The following is a 15,401-nucleotide window of genomic DNA, read 5'->3' as shown; positions in this document are numbered from 1 at the left end:
AGACAGATTTTTTTGACATGTCCCACTCTGCCATCCAAACACAGGCTTTTTGTTTCTTAAGTGACGGAAGGTTTAATCAAGAAAGCAGGCAATTCATCAATCGAAACAAGGCTGCTCACACCGCCCTGACAGCACACACATGGTTTTATACGGAAGAAACCTGGCCACCTGTCAGCAGCACCTTTTACATCAGGATATACAAATACACTGAGTGATCAATCCTCCAGCTCTTCCCATTCATTTCTTCGTTTTCTTATTATATTTTTCTTTATGCTAGATGTTGCCCTCATTCTCTGCAGGGATAGATGGGAGACAAGGCAAGCTATGGCTGTTTATACACTATCATAAAAATTTATATACCCTTAGAGTGACGTATTTCCCTTCCATTTGAGTACCATTATTATAAATAATTTTTCACTTCATTCAGGATTTTTCCCTGTACGTTATTATCTGTGGCTGCCTGAGAGGGCTCCCTCTCTCCCTCACTGTCCTTGTGGCTCTGATAAGCCAAAGTAATATGCAGCCAGAAGATGCTGAAGTCTGAAATGAAGGCAGTATGCAGTCACAACAACATCTTAATTAAGCTGAAGGCCATGAAGAAAGACTATGCTGTGAAATACTGAGCAGTGTCTGTCGACAGGTCTGTCTGGAGCAAGGCATTCTTCTTCCAGCAGCTGCCCGTTCGAACATGCATATTAAACCTGTCAGCTCCTCAGCACCACACGCCCAGCAGCACCCAGAGACCTTCTGCAGATCAACTTAGAAGTAATTCTGCCTTTTGGTCTTGGGTCCATGGCACAGGGTAGGACCAGGGAGTCTGCCAGGCCAGGAGGATGATGCTGGCAGTGCTGCAACAGAACGTGGCAGATTCCCACTGCAAGGTCTGGGCAATGCTTTCCTAAATGCACCCTGTCAAAGAGCTATTCACTAATTCACTGTGCCAAGAGGAGTCTCCCTAACTTTCTGGTCACCCCAATGTCTCATTGCCAAGACTAGAAATAACAAAAAGCTGGTTAAAAATTGCAATTACTACTTTCAGGATCATTTTTTCTCAACTCTAGCACAGTGATAAAGTGCATTATATGCCCCAAGGAGTAACAGGACAGCCCCAGTGGGGATATGGCAATTTCTGCCAAAATGCATTTTGAGATACAGAGTAGGCTCAACAGCCAGTATCTATTTCACCTTTCATAAACAGGCTGAACCCAAGCTGGAAGTGTTGCTTTCACCCACTACTGAGAAAATCTTTAGTGTCCCTATCCTCCTTCGCAGCCTTCCCTGCCTAAACAGCCCATCCCATCCCCACCACAGGAAATCAGACTGCAACACTGGAAGACAGGAGACAGTTCACACGGCTTTTGTTTCCCTGCACCAGGAAGCCTTCCATTTTGCTAAGAGCCAAGAGAGGGAGCCCGCAGGCCTGTCCAGCACCAGGCTGGACCAGAGAGGAGTCCTGTGCCCATCGCAGCCCTGCTCACCTTCCACATGTCCCCGCTGTTCCCATGCTGCGGCTGGGACCCCACCGTGGCAAACCGCATCCCGGCAGAGCAATTAGGGACGCGAGTGGAAGCGCGTTAATCAATTTCCCGTTGCCATGGCACTGCAGCGAGGCGCTCGCACTGCGGCACAGATAAAACTACAAACTACACCCCACCTAACAGGAAACTTGGGAAGGGTTTTCACAGCGCGCCTGGAGGCTCATCTACCTCCGCAATGTCGAAGCGCACAAAGGGGATTGTCACAGCACCTCATCACAGCTGCTGAGAAGGCAGCAGCGGTCAGGAGTTATGTGCGAAGATCCCTGCCAACGCACAGGATGTTTCATATGACAAGGCCCTTTCTTCAGAAACGGTTCGCAGCTGTAATAGCCATTATAGCTCACGTATGCACAACAACTTGTGTAACGTGTCTGGAGGAGAACGTGCAGTTGAGGTGGAAAAAGAGAGTTATTGACCATGAACATGCAGGATGAATGCCATGCCTGCTTTTGCAGGTCTGTATTATGCTGTGCCTATGATTATCTGGTAAAGTATTCAGGTTCTTTGCAAACTAGGTCATCGTCCCAGGCGGCACTGCAAGCAGAGGCAGCCCATGGGAAGTCCTATAGCAGGGTCGTGCTCAGTAACACTCCTGCAGAGTTGTGCCTCACTGTTGGATGCTTTCTGTCCTCCACGCAGGCCTGCCTCATGTGAACACAAGAACATGCCTTCTCTTACATTTCTAAATCTATTAGAGCAGAGGAGTAACAAGAAAAACGAGTACTGACAAGAATTATGCAATTGTTATATTCCATCTATTTAGGAACCCGAAGCTGCAGTTTCAGTCAGAGATTACCTTTTAAATAACCCTTTGATTATGGTACATGAATTAATGCCATGTTCCCATGTTAGAAGTGTCACTCACTATTAATAGCAAGAACCTGTGAATGGCACATTTTTGCCATCTTCTCTTCCCTGATTATGCACCAGCACTACCTATTTATCGTACAGCCCACTGAATCCACTGCTGCTTTTCCTGGGTTTCCAAACTGTCCTGAAAATCTCCTTCAGCCAGACGAAGGGACTGCACTTTCAGGAGGTTTTCACAGAGTCAAGTTTAAAGCCAGTATTTTCCTCCTCTTGCAAAAAGGACATAACAAAGAGAAAACTGTGGCTACGTGTGATTCTGCCCTGCCTAGCACACTCCTGCTTCAGGTGTAATATTACTCAAAAAAAGAGAATTCTAAGCAAAACTCTTGCACCCCAGTGCTGCTCAGCTGAGACCCAGCCTCCGAGCTGGCCCCATTGGAGAGGAGGCAGTTGAAACATGCTGCTGCACCGCAGCTGTACCTAATGCTTGTCTTCAGCTTACAGAGCCTTAAGTCCTTTTGCTGTGGGTTATGAATAGCTTCCAGACCACACAGTGCTCGGTACATCCAGCAGTGACAGACTCCATGAGGTACAATCTCTGTAAAGCATCCCTGTCTCTCATTCCCAAAGGCATTTCTTTCTGGGCCTTGGGAATCAAGCTACCTCCCTTTTTAGCTTACTCCTCCTTCAAGAAAGCCAGCACCAAGAGGCAGGACTGCTCACAGCGGCCTCAGCTCCAAACTGAACCCACTGCATAGTCCTGAAGCACAGTAACAACTTACCCACGAGGGTAAAGGAATGGGGTTGTTCCTCACCACTCTATTTAAACACACATTTTCCCTGCAGACTAGTACTAGTTAAAAATAAAAACAGGCAGTTATTTTCCACACTGACATCTGGAAACTATCTCTATCTCTAGCACTTGTGTACTAGCCTGGAATGGTGAACAGAGAGAGAGCTGCAGCTAGAGACCAAGTATGCATCTGCAAGCACATGTTTCTTAAAAATAACACAGACATCCATCCAAATCCAAACATAGATGTTCAAATTTGCCCTAATACCAGGGAAACAAACCTATGCAGTGCAGGGTTCAGAATACAGAAATGGAAAAAAGATCTCATCTGTTTTTAATGTGTATGTTGACTGTAGCAGAGCAGACTGTGTAGGAAACTCATCCTTGCCAGAAAGGACAAAGCTTCCTGTGAAATGGGCAGAGACGTGGTCTTTTGTGACTCACCTGTGATGATCATGACCAGTATGAGGAGCGAAGTTTGTATCAGTGTTGCTTTCCACCAGAGCTCTCACTGAGCACCTCCACAGGCAGCAGCATCCCTGCCTTAGGCTGTGATCTCCCCAGTGGTCAGTAATGTCTGCTGCCAGTAACGGGTGTTTGAGCACATTCTGGGGTCCCTCTGCCCTCAACGTTTAAACAGCACTGACAAAAGCTGGGTGTAAGTTTCGTGGGTACCACACACCTGGCTGTTTGTACAAGCAGGGCTTGTACTCCTGGTCCCACTCCTGCTCACACAGTGCAGCAGCTTACCTGATATGGCGTACAAATTCGAGTGCTGGTGCTCCAAGTCCAGGCGAGTGCTGTGACTTTTCCCTCGAAAGCTGGCAGGGAGCGTCAGTGAGATATGCCTGAGGGAGAGAGATGGGAAATGGACAGGATGTTATTACAGAGCAGAAAATGCTGCTGCTGTCAGCTCGCTATTCCCTGATGATTTCAGTCAGGTTAAGCAACAAACATCACCTTTAACACTGCTTTCAAAACCTGGAGTGGGCACTAAATGCTAGGGGGAGACTGAGGTGGTGATACAACCATTATAACCAAATGTGGTTGAGCTGCTTTACCTCCTCTTCAGTTCAGCTGTGAGCAAGACTGAATACACCCCACCACAAGCCTGCTTTGCCCCACCAAACAGCAGACCCAGATGACTAACTGAAGCCCTACAGAGGCAGCAATTCTCTCTCTAGCAGGACATGGCAGCTCCTTGTGAGCTGGCACCCAGGGTCAGATTGCATGTCCTCCCCTCTGCAAACACGAGGCTCAACAAAAGGCATAGAGAGTGCCTGAAACTATTTTCAGTCCCTGCAGGACCCAACTGAGTCTCCTTCAAGGCAGAAAGCACTAACAGCAAGAGCCAAAAACTTCTGAGTACATTTGTAAATGGGATCTTTGAAACTCTCTTAATGACCAAGGCCTGCTCTAGACCTGCCCAATGCTAGATGCAGGCTCCCATGCTCCCCAAGGCAGGGGGTGATGAGCTGAGCTCCCCTACACCAGCCCCCAAGGCAAGGGAAGCCAGACTTCACTCATCACCTCCCCGGCTGCAGAAGTGCTCTGCCCAGCATTCCTGCAGCAGGGAGATATTTTTACATCTTCCATTAAATTTTCCTATAAATAGGAAAAAAAAAATGGAGCTCATGGAAGTGAAGCTGAAACTATTTTAAGTGGCTCAGGGCTTTATTAAGAGAAAAATCCAGCACCCAGCAAGCCTGGACACAGAACTAGAATATAAGGTGGGTTGTTGATGCGGGAGTCACGGACAGCGCAGAGACGATCAATGGGATCAAGCAATTGCCGTTTATTAAGTATCAGACATAGTCTCTTATACATAAATCTGCACACTAGTTACATGCTGATTGGTTAACATGCCTTGCCAACAAGCTTTTGATTGGGCATCACACAAAATTTCCTAATACAAGCCGTTACATTTATTTACATCTAGCTTTAACCTCAACATCCTTAAACTGTGGTTTTGCATCCTGTCTCTTGTCTTATCTTTACAATTTCCACTTCCCCACCGCTGTTCCTGTCTAACCTCCCCAAGGCCTGGTACTTTTCCACTCCTAGAGAAGCCTGACTCATGCTAACTAAATCCATACAACAGTGGGTGACCTTCCCTCCATGTGGGATGGGAAGGCAGAGGTGATGCCTTGTTCCCATCAGGCATTTGGGAGCTCTGGGGCTTGGTATAGGACCAGTGAGGCTGCTCAATGCAGTGGACACAGCTCTCCCTCTGCCATCACACTGCTCTCCCTGTACAGCCAGTGTGGCTGCCCAGCCAGCAATGGAGCTGTGAGAAGTCTGCCATGAGAGCAGACTTTTTGCTAGTCAAGTTGCTGATAGCCCACAGATTTCTATGCTTTGATGAGAAATTTGGGCTTTTCTCATTTAATTCCAATATGTACTTTTCTAATGCTGATCCCAGTGATTTTTATACAACATTATCATTAATCTTCTGGACCACATTGCCATATGTAATGAAGATGCTCCCTTTTCCTAAAGGGACAGCAGATTCTGTTTCACATGAGGAGAGCTATGGGACACAGCAAGGCCCTTAGCATCATTCTCCTGCCAGAAAAACAAGGTGGCCTTTATGTCCTCTCAAACACACTGTATCTGTGAAACAGGGCCCTACATATCCTCCATCAAATCCACATTCTTAGCTAGCAGGTTTTATCTATTGAGCAAATCATCTGGAAATTATCTGCCTTTAAAAACCAGGACACATTTTGTGAAGAACTATGTATTTTTAGCCCTTGATGCAACTGATGGTGAACAGCAAGGATAAAATAAGAAAAAGCAAATACGAGTTTGAATTTGCTTGTGCTTCCCAAAGCTCCTTCTAACCAAAAAAAGATGGTGTGAAAATAGTTTTGAATTTGGCTAACAGTTTGCTGTTTAAAACACAATCCATATGAGACTCGTTGCGAGCAGAGGCAGGTTTGTCATGAACACACTTTAAAACAGAAGACCACTGCCTGTAGGCATTACATGCTTTCCATTTGTTTTTTAATAGCAGTATCCAAAAATACTTTCCGAGGCACCAAAACAGCTAAGGGAAAGACTTTTGAATTTTGCTTGTCCGGGAGCTTTCTTCACCCCAAACAAAAGAGCAGGAATTGTTTGGGAAGTAAACAAAGCAGATCCACTTGAAAGGCACATTTCTGAGCAGAGGATTTTAGAGGTTTCCACCAGCTCCTGCTGCAGGTGAGGCTGAACCTCTTCCCTCTGGATCAGCACAGGCTACAAGGGAGGTGATGAGCATCCCTCCAACCACAGGACCATTCCGCAGGGTTCATGGTGGGTGATGTGGGAGCACTGTGGAGGAGCCATCACCTCCATGGTGCAGCAGCTCTCCCAGCCCTGAACCCTTAGCTTGCAAAGGACTTTGTGAACCAAGTCCGAGTCAGTACCAGTGTGCCTGGCAGCTCACATGAGCACCAGGTTTCACAAGTGCCATATGCTGAAGCAGAGCACACGTTCCACGTGTGTAATTAAAATGAATCGCTCACCATCAGAGGGATGCTGACCACACACTGGTGAATACGGCAGCAGAAGATGACTTATTGCTGCCTGACTCCAGGGGGTATCCCATTTGCTCTCCACTTCAGATATATCTGACTATTCAGACATATTCAGACTATTAAGAGGTAACTGTGAGTGGGTGCAGTAACTCTGCTCTCACTCCTGCAACCTACTGCAAGCAGAACTGCCCATTCAGCTGCTGCCAACACTGGCCTGCCAGCACCAGGGTCTGAACATAGGCTTATGAAGGTGTTTGGAAACAAGGGCCCCCCCATCCATAGCCACTTTCCATTTCCAAGGTAGGACAAATAAGCATTCCATCGCTCCCATGGAGCTGCTCCAAGAAGAGCCACGTCTCTCCAAGAACATTTAGCTGCAAGACCACAAGACGGAGGGCAGTGACTGCTGGAAGGAGATCAGCTCTCCCCTTCCCTTTTTAAAAACCATGACATTGTAGGGAAAAACCAGGAAACAAAGTCTAATTTATTTTAAATTAATGCAAACTTTGGCCAGGATCAATATAACTTAAACCTACTAAGTTGATTGCATAATGCATTTTCCTTATGTGTTGTGAAAGCCAAATCATTTTGCATTGTAGAAGACAAAAAACCAGAGAGGCTGCCATTGAAAAGCAAGAAAATCCCAATTACAAAGTCCCCAAGTTCCTAAACACATATCGTGAAAGTATGTGCAGCTCTGTGGCATATGGCAAATCAATTACTAGTTTAAATTTTAAAACAAAAACATGGTAAATGTGTTGCACAAATAATCAAGAACAACGGTTTGGTTTAGATTACAGCGGCCACTAGAGTTTTGAATACAATTAATCATCATTCCAGGCAATGGGAAGCCATATTGACACTTATTCCTAATTTGAATATTTAATTAGGGTGAAGTTCTTCATCAAATTATCACAGAACTGGGAGGAAAGCCTAAAAGATTTAAACAATTACTACTTTAACCCTTCACCAACTACTCACTTGTGAGTACAAGAATCTCTTCCCTGCTCTGCAAAGCAAGGATATGCTCAGAGGAAATACCAAAAGATGGTATTTAAGACACTACAAATACCCTGGGAAAGGCACGTGGACATTTGGCATCCTGCAGGGTTCATTCTGAGATCCCAGATTCTGACTGCCTTTGCTCCTTTATCTTCATCAGAGTAATGTTTTCAGGACAGACCTCCAGTGCAGCATCAAGTGTGGTTCCTACCAGGGCTCCCATGATTTGTTTTCTGGTTAAGTTGTTCTGTTTTTAACTGAAGGGTGCATCCAGAATCATCTACCGCATTCATGTGCTGAGGATACTGCAACACAGCTGCCTGGTCCTGCCTTGGAGGCTTCCCATCCCTGCCCTGCACCAGGAGATCGTGGGATGGGGTCAGACCCCCTGCACCTCCCACCACACCGTGGGCATCCTCCCTCTGCACAGCTCTGCTTCAGATCACTCAAACATCCCTTTATGTGCTGTATTAATCCATATAAGAAAATCTCTTTTAATGAGGAGTGATACAGTTATGAACTCTCTAGAGCCATAATTAGAGCAAACTAATTGAAGTTGTGTTTTGACACACTTTCCAAATTCACGGGTACTGCATGACATATTCACAACACTACTGCTGCACAGCCATGGTGACAGCAAAATCATTAGGCTAATAACGCTTATTTGCATTCTTATCATGCCAGCAGCATGCCGTTAAATACTGCTCCAACCAGTGCTCGTTTACTCTGAAAGTTTCCACTGAAAGATATTAACAGTAATTATTAGTACTTTAGTGGAATCTCTGATGTTAAGGAACGGCAACTCACATTAACTATCCCCATGCCAATTATTTTCCTTTTGAACTGTCACAAAACATACTTTTCTTCCTCTTCATTGAGTGAAAGCAGTGAAGTGGATTTGGTGCTGCAGGAAAGATGGATGGTCCAGCTCTAATGAGGCCACCATCAGGGCTTCAGCCCATGCTTTGCAATGCTGAAGTCCAACACACACTGTTCCTGCATGGGTTAAACACAAGGAATAGTTCTCCCCAGCATACTATAATTTGCAGGCAATTTAGGATGAAACAACTGCAACAGCACAGTTCAGGACTGGGCAGATTTAATTACTCTCTTAGCTTCAGTTTTTCTTTTAGTCATTAAATCTATGAAACAAGTCTACATAGGACAGAAACTGAAGAGGCATGTGATGAGAGAGACCCTTCACATGCTAGCAAAGGCAGTTAGAGGTCTGTGCACATTATGGCCGCTTTCTGACTGGTTTTGGAGAGAAACTCGTATAAAACAGGCCCAGGAATGCCCAACAGTTCCAAACCAGTTATTAATAACTGTCTGCAGGAAGGTGATGAACTGCTTTTGAAGTTAGAGGGCAAGTACTCATAAAAAGTAACAGAGGATCGTAAGGGGAAGTGCCAGATATCAAAGGATGCTTCATAATTCATATAAAAACATCAACCAAGCACAGCAAAAGAACAATGCTAAGGTTTTGCTTTCCAACGGGACTGGATGAGTGTGGTAGGGAAATAAGGCAAAAAACTTTTAACTGACCCACGTTATCAAATGTATTAGAAACCATACTGCACACTGTAGACTGGAGTTGTCCTGTTCTTTGATTACCGCTGCCATGATTGCAATTTAAATGAACTCAAGAACAGTGCTGCCAAAACTGCAGTCTCATAGGCATTACCTTCAAAAAAAAAGAATTGTGTCTTCCATGACTATGCAAAGACCATGCCTTTTGAAACACTGAGGACAGAACAAGTAAATTCCAAGCTGTGGAAAGCTGAAAACACACCTACAAGAAGTTAGGATCAGGTTGTAGCTCCAAGGAATGTGATCCAACTTGAAAGCTTTGCCTACAGAGGGAGGAAAAAGCCCATTTCTAAGAAACACACTGCTGGAGTTCCACTGACAGACATCAGAGGACCTCTCAGCAACTGCTCCCTTTACCAGAATGCATTTCCCAAACTGCAGCTTGCAGACAATGCCAGAGCAGGTATCTATAGCTCCAGTGGTGTCCAGAATCCCATCTACAGTATTTATTCAGTCCTCCACTTTTCCTGTGCTCAGGCACGGCGATGCCAGAACACCTACCTCATACCCCAAAGAACTGCAATGAAAAACAAAACTGTGAGGCAAGAATCACCTCGGGTAATGGACTTCATTCCAGACAATCTATTCTAATCGTGTAAACCAAATATTTAAATACTTTCTAAAACCTTCCTGACCCTTTCCCTAAAACAAGCAACATATGGGCTTTGCAAGCATTTCATCTCATTCCAAGCTACTAAAATATCCTGTTTCCTAAAAATCAATGAGGGCTGGTGCTGCCAGATCCCGATTTTTATAAAAGCCCAAACAGAATGAAAAAGGGAGCGAATGATTCTTTCCACTTTTAGATTTACCCGTTTCATTTTCCCAGCTGCAGAAAGGGAAGAGGCCTGCCCACAGCAGCCTCTGTGCATCCCCTCCTGGCACAACCATGCCTCGGAGACAGGGGAAAACGCTGCTGTGCTGTTCTGTCAAAACTAAAGCCATCACCAGCTGAACAGAACAAGCCCCAGCGATGCTAACAAGGGAGCGTGATCTACGGCAGACCAGCAACCCAAACTGTAAGGCTTAATACAGAATGAAGCTCCTGCAGCTTCCTCTATATGGGGATTAATTTAGATCAGAGGACTTAAGTAACCAGGATAGAACAGCTGCCAAACAATAGAAAAAACCCAAGTAGTTTAATTTACACCGCTTGAAAGTCTGAGCTGCAGCCCATTAAATTGTTATAGGCAGAGGACTGCATCAAAGAACTAAGACCTCATACTGTAAGCATGAGGTGCTTATGAAGTGGTTGTCTTAGATGAGCAGCGCGGCGTCTCTGGAGGCTGCAGTGGGAAGAGCACAGCTTTCCACATCCTTCACTAGCTACTCTCCAGAGTCAGGAGTTTTCAGATAATGAAGCAGTAGGGAAAAATTGCCAAACAGCAGAAATACTCCAAAAAGATAAATTACACACGGTGGAAACCTCCTCGGTTAGGATGTTAAATTCTGTCAAATTAATCAGCACAACAAAGCCCAGGCTCACAGGTCCACCAGCAGCATCTCTCAAAGGCAAGCCCCTTGCCAGGGGGGGACTGCACCCCAGCAGACCCACAGCACCAGGGAGCAGCGGCACCACCCCTGCAGAACCTGTTAAACAAATATTCCACATAAAGACTCATTTGGGAAGAGCACGTTGTCAGCACTTTGTCAGTAATAAATAATGACAGTCCGAACACTTTACTAAAAGCAATAAACTCAAGAAGGGTTTTGGAAAATGGTGAAAGTGATTGATTTAAAGAAGGAAATATCTGAACACAACCACATGCACTTCAGGGTGAAAGCACAGATTACAAATCAACAGTGGCAGAGATCATATTAAATAGCAGACAACACAGAAGTTTTAGGGAAAAACGCTCAATTCCCCCGCAGGGCTTATTTAACAACTCAGTGTATAGCTTCTTTGAATGAATACCTTCGGTTTCTACTTAATGACCCTACTCTATACCCTAAAGAAAACATGCCTCCAGGAATATTACTATACCAGGAACAGGGCTCTATAAAGAAAAATGACTCCTAGGAGATCGAAGCCTCTTCACTCAGAGCACTCCCCAAATTTTTCAACGCATCCTCAAATCAGCTAAATCCATCAGACTTCTTCTAACTACAGTTAATGTCTCTCTCGGCTGCTGCAAAGCATTCTTGTGCCTGGAAACCACTCATATTGTTTAAACATTTTTTCCTAATCATCATTTTCTACCACTAAAACATACTGGAATGTGACCAATTTTTGCACGTCTTCATCCAGCTGAGTTGGACGCAAGCCATATGGTCAGTGCAGTTTCATAACAAATTCCTTATGGGAAACAGACTCTGGATAAATGTGTGCCAGCACCTTTACCCGCTCAAACCAACCCTCATGTTCGGATTTGCACAGCGTATATGCATCACTGATGTTTCATCCTTACATTTTGCTTCTTACCATACCTGCTGGAAAAAGTCTATGGAAATACTTCCTCCTAAATTCAGGTTATTGTTTCAATCTCATTGGGCTTTTTATCCATAGCTACTGGGACGTGAGCCCAGCCCTTGTGCCATCCTTAGCCTCTCGTAGGGTTCGTAATTTAAAGGTAGGAATACTGTACTGTATTTCAGGATAGAAGTGATTTGAGCATTCAAGCCAGAGAATAGGTTTTATTAGTTGTAAATCAGAAGGTAGTTTTACTTTAGAGCTCTTTCAATGAAACAGATTAGAAAATACAACTCCATCAAGAAGGAAACATTCTGTAGAAAGGATCAGACGTCAGAGATCCCACCAGCAATATTTTTCACAGCACTTTCCAGTCAAGCCAGAAACATCCATCCCAAAATACTCACTATCCGACAGCATCTGGCTCTGAGAGGGACTTTAAGGCAGACCCCCACCACTCTGTGATGGCCTCCTGGCCATCAGGCTACCAGTGGTGTCTGCCTCCGGTCCATGGCAGCTCCCTGAGTCTTGGCTTTGTTCCACACCAGAGCAGAAAACCGTTCAAACCCTGGAGCCTTTTCCTCTACAGACTCTCCTTAAAAAGTTATTTTAAATGTATTAAAGTAAAAAAACAAAGATTATTATTTTTAAATAGTATTGTTGCTACTTAAAATAACAGGGAAGGTAAAAGGCTTCCTACAATTAACCCACTGCACAGAATGAGGCTGGCGCACCATCAGGCCAAGTTCAGGTCTCCACCATGCCGCCTTGGTGCTGCTTTATTAGCTGCCACCTATTGCACATCATCAGCCTCCAGCAGAAAGCCACACACTGATCACTTTCCAGGATTACATGACTAAGTTCAAGCACCATTAATAAATCAATTTGAAAAATCAGACTTCCCTGCCTAGAAAGGAAATTCTTACATTCCTTAACATTAAGCTCCACTGGGAACAGAAAACAGGAGCAAAGCACTTCCCTTTTCTAAGGAGGAGCAGTTTAACTATTTAAAAGGTAATTGGGAGCACGAGAAGAAAATTTACACATCCTGCTCTTATTTCAGGGGTTTAAGTAGGACAATTGTTATCTGGTTATCAAAACCAGAGCAGCACTTCCCTGGTGCAATGCTCCTGCCAGATCAGGATTTCAAGGCCTGAGCACTTCATGGCACAGACTGACTGCACAGAAAGGGATGCTGCCAGCCCTGCTCAGACCCACATATGCAAGAGGTTTGAGCTGCAGTGCTTCTGTAGCTTATTAGCCATGTGGATCAGGGAGGAATTACAAGTACAAGAAGATGTATGCTGGGTCCTCAGGTCTGGCACCTCTTCTGCCAGTGCCCATGATGGCTTGTGCCTGGCTGTGCCAGGAGCACGTACTGTGAGAAACCCAACTGAGCTGCTCGGGGTTCCCAACCAGGGAACAGCATCTCCAACACTGCTGGCCTCTCCTGGCCAGGCCAGCCATTCCACCAGCTCTGCCACGCAGTCCAGAGCACGAGTGATCCACTCATGGCTCTGCCTCCTGGATGGCAGCAGGCACTGTAAGCCCCACTGAGACCTGCAGCTTGGGTTTACCCCTGCCCCAGGAGTGTCCTGCCCTCTCCCCTGTGGTTCTCAACCAGAACAGCCACAGAGACATGCCACAGGCATCCCAGGAAGGCACTTGGATGAGTTCTGCCCTTTTGAACCTGAACACAGAGAGCCCAGCCATGATAGCACATGATATGAATGCAAGCGGATTGCAGCAAGATCTTCCCTCTCCCTGGTAAGCCATTAACCTTTCAGATGACAGCCGTGCAAAGTAAATGACTGAACAATTCCCAGGGTCAGCACGAATCTACATTTTCAAAACCTGACATCAACAAGTAAAAGTTGTGACTGAATCCCAGTCTCCCTGCGAGGAAGATTAAACGCCTGTGACACATTATCTGCAATCAGAGTGCTCCATTTCCCAAAGTATCCGTCACAGATTGATAACATCCACGCAAAAAGTTAAGTGCAATTATGTCTGTCACTGTAAAACACACTTCAGCAGCACTGACTGACATCTTGCTTGCAGCTGACAAATTGTGAGAGGGCTGTTTGAGCAACCGTGGTGGAGACTCCTGCAGCACCTTGGGAAGGGATGTAAAACCACATCAGCTACGTGGGCTCCTAGAGCACCATGGCTGTGACTGGAGCCATCCTGCAGGCAGCCACAAGGCAAAGTGGTTCAAGGCTGGCTCTGTGTGTATTCACAGAAGTGGGTGACTTGCTCCCAAAAGGCTGCAACTGGACTCAGGAAGAGAACATTGCACACAAATCCTACTCTAAGAGAGCTTGAGGCATGGAGGGCTGAGCCCCAATACACTGCTCATATACTTGTAACATGCATTTTTCTCCAAGTCCCCAGCCCATGCACTGGTGACAGCCAATCCACAGGCTGTGTGAAGCAAAAGCAAAAGGCCAGGTGAGTTACCCATTACTAGCACCTCTTTTGTGGGGGGGGTTACCTTCCTGCTCCCCAAAGGGATGTCACCATGCAGCACCGGTGACTGCAAGCCTTGAACACAGAGCAGAGATTCTGAGGAAAGTTACAGTAAACTCGCACTGATGACTCAAGTCAACAAAAGCAGTTCTTTAGTAGCAGCCTTCTAGGATGGGAAACTGCAAGTGCATTTCTCCAGGCTGCCATTACTGCCAAGAAGCTGTCGCAGAATTTGGAGAGAAAAGACAGTAAAGCAGCTTGATGCCTTGCACAATGGCACGGTTGTGCTCCGCAGCACAGCATGCCATCCTCACTGGAATGTGCAAGGGCTGCCGTCAGAGACCATTAAGCCAGATGCCTGCAGTAGGAAACACCAAGGAGAAGAAATGGCTGAAAAATAACATATGCAGTCCAGCATGGATATCAGACAAAGCCTCCCCTTGTGCAGTTCTGACTGCGAGCCATAACCCCGCAGCACAAGCGGTGGAAGCAGCATTGCCAATGTGCAGCAAGCTGTGGAGGTCAAACCTCTGACATATGACAAAACTCTGATGTGCTGCCATCCACCGCCATCAGTAACTTACATCATGGATCAGAGGAGGAAACACGGCTGGAGCAGAAATAAACATCTCCCACAGTAAAAAGTCCTTCCATTTAGGAAGGTTTTGCTGTGCAGAAGCTCACTGGTGTGTTTTACTGGTTTAGTTTATATCCCATGCTAGCAATTGTTTTGAAGCACCCAAGCATGCCCTCTTGATTTAAAATTATTTTATAATGCCAGACAGCAACTGAATAGCTTAAATATTTGACCAGCCTATTCAGCACTGCTCATGGATTTCCTCTTAACACTCACAGCAGCATCAGAATATCTCCCTGCTGTTCCTGTCAGGATATATCCACATGGAATAAAACAACAAACTGTCTACTAGTATAATCTCATCTCTCTATGGTGACGTAAAAATAAGAGGTTACTTGTGACTGCAATCTTCCACCAACATTAAGTGTTGAGTAACTTACCATATTGCTGATAAAGTATTAGGAAAGGCTTCCAAGTCATATGTGTTCCCCATAATAATGAAATATTTGCAGAATACACTTTTATATACATTTCTATTTCTTAAAAAATATATTGGATAATAAATAATCAGAGTGAAAAAAACCAGACATGAAAGATGCTTTGAATGATCAGGCTGGTGGTGTAAAAGTTACCTGTAAATCACGCATGGGGCATGAGAGTGGAGCTGGCTACAGACAGGTGGTTTTTACTA

General features: G+C 45.3%; 1 protein-coding gene across 5 annotated transcripts in view; it reads right to left on the bottom strand.

Moving 5' to 3' along the window:
- Positions 1-15,401, bottom strand: part of MVB12B (multivesicular body subunit 12B) — a 69,531-nt gene that overhangs the window by 26,703 nt on the left and 27,427 nt on the right. For all 5 annotated transcript variants that reach the window (XM_031046476.2, XM_034067476.1, XM_034067475.1 and 2 more), the window contains one exon: positions 3,892-3,989. In XM_031046476.2, coding sequence (XP_030902336.2) covers positions 3,892-3,989 — 98 coding nt within the window. The remainder of the gene's footprint in view (positions 1-3,891; positions 3,990-15,401) is intronic.

Source organism: Melopsittacus undulatus, chromosome 11, assembly GCF_012275295.1.
Source record: "Melopsittacus undulatus isolate bMelUnd1 chromosome 11, bMelUnd1.mat.Z, whole genome shotgun sequence".
Classification (NCBI taxonomy): Eukaryota; Metazoa; Chordata; class Aves; order Psittaciformes; family Psittaculidae; genus Melopsittacus; species Melopsittacus undulatus.
The sequence above is the reverse complement of the archived record's forward strand: the minus strand, read 5'-3'. Positions and strand labels throughout refer to the sequence as shown.